We start from the raw sequence: 7740 nt of genomic DNA, 5'->3' as shown, positions 1-7740 counted from the left end.
GCATCTGAAACAAGGTCCTGCCCCAAAATCTAGCTGCTTTGGGGTTTTTATGCAGGCGCCCCTTGCGCAATGCAATGGAGGGGTCACCCCTCGGGGGGCAAAAAATGGAGTTTCAAGGAGGTGGCGGGAGCTGGATGCTTTTTTCTGCTTGCACGGCAGCAGCACAAAGCCCCTTCCCTGTGTCTCGGGGACCGGAGGTGACGCTGCCGGGCGGTGCTACTCTTCCTCCCTTCATCCCACACCTAGCACGGAGGAGAGGAAAACCATCCCAGCTGCAAAGCACCGCCTCGCCCGGCAGCAAAGCCAGCGGCTGACAAAAGCGATTAAAAATTGTGTTTGACAGTCTATCCTCCCACTAATAAAAACTGGAAATGCCAGAGCGCCTTATTTGTCATGCTCGCTGATGCTCAGTGATGCCGTTGCCAGCATCTGTAGCAGCTTGGTTCTGAAGGATTTTAAAGTGCTTGTTAATATTTAATGGCCCTTAACTGATGCGCCCCGTGGACTGAAGCTTCCCCTGTTACTGTCGCCATCGCATAGCTGGGGTTTTGTTTCGCTCTCCATCCTCTGGGTAGGAGCTCCGGTCTGGTGCTTCAACCGGCCGATCCCACCTGCTTTTGCACCCCCTTCGCGTTCTCGTCCCCGCATCTGTTCCACAGTGGCACCGCTGAGGGATGCGGAGGAGGAGCAAAAGCGTCCCGTGGTCCTGCAGCTCAGGGGACAGGTCGTGTCCGGAGGGCTGGGGGCTCTCCCATCGCTGTCGGGACCATAAGGACCACTGTGCTTCCCTTCCCCGGGTATTTGGCAAGGAAGAGTTTCCCATTGGAGTCTGGCAAGCTGGGCAATTCTTCTTGGTTGTGCGGGATTTGGGATGCCAAGATCGAGCTGGGGACCCCCTGGGGCTCACAGGGGCTGTGGTGAAGCCCCCAGGCTGGTTCAGGCTCAGGTCCAGTGTTTCAGAGAGCAGGAAAGAGGTCGCCAGCAGGGAATGGCCTGAGCTCTCTGTCACTTGTCCCCCTGAAAGCATCTATGAAGATGATCCTTTTCTGGCCACACTAACACCAACCTTCATTCAGCTGCTTTTTCCCTCCATCCTTCTTACATGTACTTCAAAGAGATGTTAAGAAGAAAGTAACCTCTGATGCCCCCACCAAAAGCAAGGAACCGTAAAGCCTGGTTTGGCTCTTCCCTCCTGTTAATGCAAATAATCCACGGGTCCTCGTGGCTGGAGACGGCTCGGACAGGACGACAGCCCCAGAAGGTCATTGCTGACAATGTGCCTATTTCCTTTCAGGGTTAATTAACACGTACCCTTATCAAAAAGAAAATGAAAAAAACCCAAAAGTATTGCTGAGGAACAAGGAGGGAAGATAAAGCACCATCGCTTTCACGCAACCAGACCTGGAGTGTCAGAAAAGCTCCCCGGGCAAGAAACACACAGCAAAAAGTGCCCGTGGTCAGAGAGCAAAGGGACCGAACGCACCAAGAAAGTGCTGCTGCCCTTCTGCAAACGCCACCAGGTGATGTTCGAACACGTCCTGCCCCTCTGTAGCTTCGGGAGTCTGCGCCGAGGGACGGGGAGGAGAAGGAACCTCGCTCTGCACGGCGGCAAAAGACTCCTCTGCTTCCAGAAGCTGTTGGAGAGCTGAGCCCCTCCCCACACCTTCAAACGAGGGTGGGGAACGGGCACGGCTCGTGCCCCCGCTGAGGCAGCACTGCCAGGGCCGTAACATACCCCAGGAAGATTTTCATTCCCTTTAAAATCGGGGTCTGGGAGGTGGGGGAACCGGCTGGATAAGCTTTCACCTGCAGTAATTAGAGTCAAAAGGGTAACGAGAAGATAAGGGCGAAAATCCCCTCTCTCTGTAACCTGAACCCTGGGATTAAAGTCCTGTTGGTAGCGTTACCGTCCTCCTCAAAGGCTGTCTTGATTTGAGCAGAGGATGTCCGGGCACCTCCACAACAGAGAGGGGCATTTTGTCCACAGGCACTTCTGAGCCGGGGGTTGCGGAGCGATGCTGCTCCACAGGGGGCACCTCCTGCCGCCTCCGCTTTCGGGAACTTCCAGGAGGTTCCTTCTCATCGTCCCAGCCAGCGGCGAGTTTGCGGGGCTGCTCCGCGTGCGGCGCAAGGCAGAGCACACGCGGGAGCCAGAGGGACTTCCCCCCGTTGCGCTGTGCCAGGAGGAGCAGGAAGATAGGACATCAGCGTGGAAAAGGGGTGCAAAGACAGGAGAAATCCCTGAATGGAGTGTCCTGGACACCAGGAGAGCCCAGCCTGCCTTTGCACCGCCCCTGCTGAGCACCTCTCCCCTCCCGTTACCCAACCGTCCTGGATGCCAGCAGCAGCATCCCAGCGCCAGACCGGCGCTGCAGGACGCCCTGCCAGATTACCTGCTGGCTCTCCCTTTCCAAATTTAATTAGTGAGGCAGCCCTTGAAGCCCTTCTACATTCAGTGCAACCCCAAAAAACACCAGCAGGTCCTAGGGGTGGAGCTCAGGGGGTGGCGATGCTGATTACAGCCGTGTGGGAAAGGGTTGCAGCTCCAGCGATCTGCAGCCTAAGGTGGGAATCAGCCCTTAGAGGGAAAAGAGGAGAAAAATTGGGAAATGTGCCTCTTTTCCTACCTAAATCCAATAAGCAAACTGGCAAGACACACTAACGGGTGACCTTCTTTCTAACCGTGTGCTCTTTTTTACCGGATCCTGTGAGAAGAACCTGAAACCACGACTCCTCCCTATATGTTTTGTTTTCACGTCTTCTGCAACTGAATAAGTTAACAAAAGGAAGTCAGACCGATTCTTTCAATTTGGCTTATAAAAAAAAAAAAAAAAAAAATAGTCTGGGTGTGAACTTCCCTCTCAGGCTCGAGGATTTACTGTCGCTTTATAAACCCCTGAAAATAGGAGTTTATAACAGGAGACTCCTGACGCCACCGTCACGAGCAGCGCCGCCTATCTTCCCCAGGATTGTTTAACAAGGAACATTTTGTCACCAGGGTTTCATGAATACTATACAGGTGAATAAAAAAATACATATATTCTCTTTGAACAAGAATCCCAAGTCCAGGCATGTGGAAGGCTGCGGCGCAGGGACCGGCGTGGGCGGGAGGTCCCCGAGACCCTCACGAGTGATGGCTGTTGATCAGGCCGCGGAGCTGCTTGGCCACGGTGTCTATCAGCTTCTGCTTGTCCCTCTCGTTTTTCCGAAACTGGGCGAAAACGTTGTTTTTTCTGCTTGTATCTCTCATCCTGCGCAGAGCAGAAAGAGGTTATGGCACAGGTATCGCTGCGCGATTTTGCAACTAAGCCCCGTGAAGGAAGTGCAATGAAACCCTTAAGCCTCTCGTTCTCCCCTTCCAAACAGCTTTTGCTACGTCCCAATGTCACCTTCGGAAGTGGTAAATGACAATGCTGTAATATTAGGAGGAAATTAAAAAAAAATTAGCATCAAATCCACAGCATTAAGGCTTCTTATTTCAATGGGTGCATTGCATGCGGCCAGGAGATGCAGCTTTTGTGGCAGCCTGAAAGGTTCAGAGCTGTGAACTTAAAATATTACACAATATTATATGGTATATTTTATATTAAAGGAAGGAATCCAGCACCGGCTTCCTCAGTTTAAAACCTTCTTGGGAGTTGCATTTTTTTTAAAAATTACATTTAATACCCAAAGTAGGTCTCCATGAGGTCCCCAAAAGGCAGAGACAAGAAGAGCGGGTGGTGCGATGGGACCTGAAGGTGAAGCTGGTGCGGCTCCATCTCCCTCCGCCATGCAAAGCTGGGGGGTTCATGCACGTTTGCATTCACGGACGCGTATTTTGGAGGGGGGGGCAGCTCTCGTTGCACGCTCCAAGCGTTAGCTTTACGCAGGCAGGGCATGCGCCGGCAAGGGAAACCACCCCACAAGGGTCAACCCTTCAATAGCTCCTGAAGGTATCAGCCTCAACATCCAACCCGCTGCTTCTCAGCCGGCACCGCTCTTTTATAATACCACAATTTGTAAATTATTTTCTCCATGAATCAGATCTGGCAGAGGCAGTTGGCTTTGGACGAGTCACATAAGCTTGTGTTTTCGGCTTTGGGGACCTAAATGAAGCATTAAAGTGACTGGGACACAGCGCGGATAGTCCCTGGGAAGCTGGCGCTTCATCAGACCAGGGTTTTTGAGTTAACCAAGCACAAATCAAACCTCTTGAAACTTATTTAACCGATTTAAAAATAAAATCTAAGGTTTTTAGTGCTTCAATCTTCCTAAATAGAGCCAAGGGGAATCTGAAATGTTCCCAAAAACATCCAGCTTGGAACTGAAAACAAGGATAACAGCTTTATCCCAAAGGCTAATTTGCTGAAGTTGTAAGTGCCCAAAGACACAGGATTACAATCGAGCTGCTTTCCCAACAGTAACAAGATAGCTTGGAGCACTAGGATTCAGCAAAATAAGTATTATTTTTTTTTCTTTCTCTATTTTTTTTTAACCAAAGCAGGTTGCCAGCTGCTCCGCTGCAAGAACCAGGGAGCGATCGCACCGATGGGAAGCGGGCTTTTTGAGTTGCACGGGTTAGAGGTGTCACAGTACCATGACTTTTGGCAACAACCATCCTCCCATGGGACGCCCGTTCCTCTGGCAGTGCTGTACGGCTCCAGCGGGCTTCAAATCACTTTACCAGGAGGGCTGAGCGCTGTGTTTCTGTTTCACAGGCTATGCGGGGACATCAGAGGTGCTGAAAGCAAACCTATACGTTCAGAAACCTCCGCCCAGAGCTGTAGCCATCGCTCTCCATCACTGCCTGCTGCAGCTACCCCCATGTAACGCATGGGGAGTTCGCAGCAGAGCATCCTCTGCCCTAAGAGCCCTCCTCTCATCCTGGGCATCCTCAGAGCCATCTCCGATCCCGTGGGACCTGTTCAGGTCCATGAAATGCTTTAGAAGTAACACATGTTGCATGCAAGAAAGTCTTGTGTTTGAATGGTTAGAAAGGAGTCGTGTGGATAAAGCCGCTGGATTGGGATGAAAAAGCTTTACAGTCGGAGCACCGATCCCACAGCAAACCCACACAGGTGGATCTGACAGAGTGGGGACGAGTGTCTGGGAGGGACAGGAGCTGCCCATATCTTCAGACAGCGTGTGAAGGCAGAGGCACTAAGCTATGAAGTATTATCGATGAATGAAGTCGCCTCCAGGACACACAGCCCTGCGGAATTCGGGTGCGCTGTGCCAGGGACCGGGCAGCGTCGGCAGCGGCTGCACCCGCGGGAGAGGCTGAGCTTGCAGGTCTGCTCGAGGAGACCCCGCCGGCTCCAGCCCTGCCGGCGCAGCCCTGCGGACGAACACTGAGCCGCCGTAACGTGGTCGGTGTTCACGGCGTTCAGAAATGCTGGCCTGTTTCTCTTCCAGCATCTGGCTGTAGGAAAGAGCCAGTCCCTGGTCAAGGGGTGCATCCAGACACCACGAATATCAGCTCTGAAAGAGGGAAGCGATGCTTTCGAGCAGCTCTTTAGAGGATCAATCCTTTTATTTCTTTAAGCATGTGCCTGCAGAGCCCTGGGACAACCAAGCCCGGTTTTGTAATGTGGTCCCTGCGCGTTAGTGCAAGAGGAAGAGGAAGGGAAAGAGAGAGCTCAGCTCTGTCCCCACCCCTGTCAACAAACACCACCTTCAACAGAGCCAAGCTTTGTTTAAATTAATCTATTAGAAAAAAAAAGCAACAGAGTAAAAGCTCCTCTTTTAGCTCTAATTAGTGCATTTGAGATGATAAAGTTACCGGAGGGAACCGTTTCAAAGACAGCTTGCATTTAGATCATTTAGTGCTCTATTTAAATCAAACAATAAAGTCACTGCAAGGTGAGGGTAAAAGCCCAAGCAAGCAGCATACTTACACTCGTGATATCCTACGAGAGATGTGTGATTAGGAAAAGAGATAATGATGAAAACAAGTTACAAAACGAACCAGTGGATCAGAATTTCACGTCGCCTTGTCGGCAAAGCTCGGCTGCCTATGGAGAGGGCTGGGGAGGTGGGCTCAGTGCGCGGAGGGGAGCGGACGTGCCTGAAGCCACGGCCAGGTCAGCGCAGAGTCTCGGGGGAGCTGGAGCTGGTGGATGATGCACGGAGACTCCCCGAAGGGCTTGAAGCCCGAGCGGGGACAGGGCAGAGCCCGCCAGAGCATGCAGGCGATGCCATGGCAGCGACGCTGTGCAGGCGATGCCCTGCGGGCGAGGCCAGGCCACGAGGATGCGGGAGATGCAAGTGCCAAGCCGGTGGCTCCACCGGGGCGGCCTCCGGAAAGCAAATCGGGTACGTGAAGATTGCCCTTCTTGAGACGCTTTTTGGGGAGAAAGCTGGCAAGCTGAGCCAGGGTTTGTGCTTTTTTTTAATACAACCACCGAGCACGGATGCTGTGCGCTCAAGTACTACCTGGGGAAAATGGCCAGGAGCGTGGAGCTGCCCTCCTGCTGCCCCACTGCCTTCCCAGCAACTCCCACAGATCCCAGCTCGCTGCCTGCTCCCAGTCCCCTGGCTCCTCCAGCTGCTTCACGTCCAAGCTCTCAGGTTTTTACCACTTTATTGATAGCTCTGAATATACCTCAGGCTTTTCCATCAGGGATGTCGGGTTGCGAATATGTTGCGAATAACACAACATATTACACAGCACATATAAATACGTATATAAAAACAATGCTATCATGTATAGGAGTGCTTTACACACAGCAACTACCTAAGTTTAATCCCTCTGTTCTGTACTGATAATATCTGGATGTCATAAGTTTCTGTGAAATTAGCTATTCTCTGCGGAGAGGAGGCGGTGCAGTTACACAGACCACAGATAATACAGATGCAACTCCCAAGCTCAGAAGCACACCAAAGTCGGTCTTCAAAAAGTGTAGCCCCAACTCTAAGCTAGTCACCTTCTCCTCTGTAAGCAACGGAGAAAGAGAAGAACTCCAAAAAACAACTCAGACTCCTCCTAAGGGTCTGATTTCATGGTAAACCCAACCAAATCTGACCACAAACTCGCTTATCCTGTCTGCTCCTCCATGCAAGACTGAGCAGTGGAGTGCCCATGGCATGAGCTGCTTGGAAAATTATTAATTATGATTTTTGGCAGGTTATTTCTCTGTCAGACCAGCTGGAAGGCCTGCTGTGAGGTCTGGTGGTTGCGAAGGGGCAGGAGTAGGGCTGATCCTCCCAATGAGAGCCTGGAGGTCTACCAGAGAAAGGGTCATCTGGGCCACCTCCAGCCACGGGCAGGTTGGGTGACTGGAGCACTTCTCTCCCACATACTAAAGGGGTTACAAGCGAAGCAAATCCCACTCTTTGGGTCTGCAGCAAAGCCGTGGGCTTTCCCTCCTTGCTGCTGGCTTGTAGGACTGGCACAAGCCTCCTCGCTGTGCTCCAGGAGGGATCCCAAAGCCCCGCAGAGGCCACCGGCCGCTCGCCTGATGCGTCCCAGCGCTGCTCCTCCGCACGGCTCCAGGGCTTGGGCTGAAGCTGGGCAAAGGAGGCTCAGACTCAGCCTTATCAAAGAGCACGTCCTTGCTCAGGGCAAGCCCCGGAGCACACAGCCACCTAAAGACACTGGCCCTGCCCCATAGCCAGGCTTTTAGCACTTGATCCTCCCCCTGGATCCAACAGAAGGGAGAATAGAATAGAATAGAATAGAATAGAATAGAATAGAAGAGAAGAGAAGAGAAGAGAAGAGAATAGAAGAGAAGAGAAGAGAAGAGAAGAGAAGAGAAG

General features: G+C 52.2%; 1 protein-coding gene across 7 annotated transcripts in view; it reads right to left on the bottom strand.

The window, feature by feature from the left end:
* Nucleotides 1–3020: 3020 nt before the first annotated feature.
* Nucleotides 3021–7740, bottom strand: part of EXOC6B (exocyst complex component 6B) — a 306224-nt gene continuing 301504 nt past the window's right edge. For all 7 annotated transcript variants that reach the window (XM_075092267.1, XM_075092268.1, XM_075092270.1 and 4 more), the window contains one exon: nt 3021–3251. In XM_075092267.1, coding sequence (XP_074948368.1) covers nt 3125–3251 — 127 coding nt within the window. In that variant the 3' untranslated portion in view covers nt 3021–3124. The remainder of the gene's footprint in view (nt 3252–7740) is intronic.

This window comes from Phalacrocorax aristotelis, chromosome 4 (genome assembly GCF_949628215.1).
Source record: "Phalacrocorax aristotelis chromosome 4, bGulAri2.1, whole genome shotgun sequence".
Classification (NCBI taxonomy): Eukaryota; Metazoa; Chordata; class Aves; order Suliformes; family Phalacrocoracidae; genus Phalacrocorax; species Phalacrocorax aristotelis.
The sequence above is the reverse complement of the archived record's forward strand: the minus strand, read 5'-3'. Positions and strand labels throughout refer to the sequence as shown.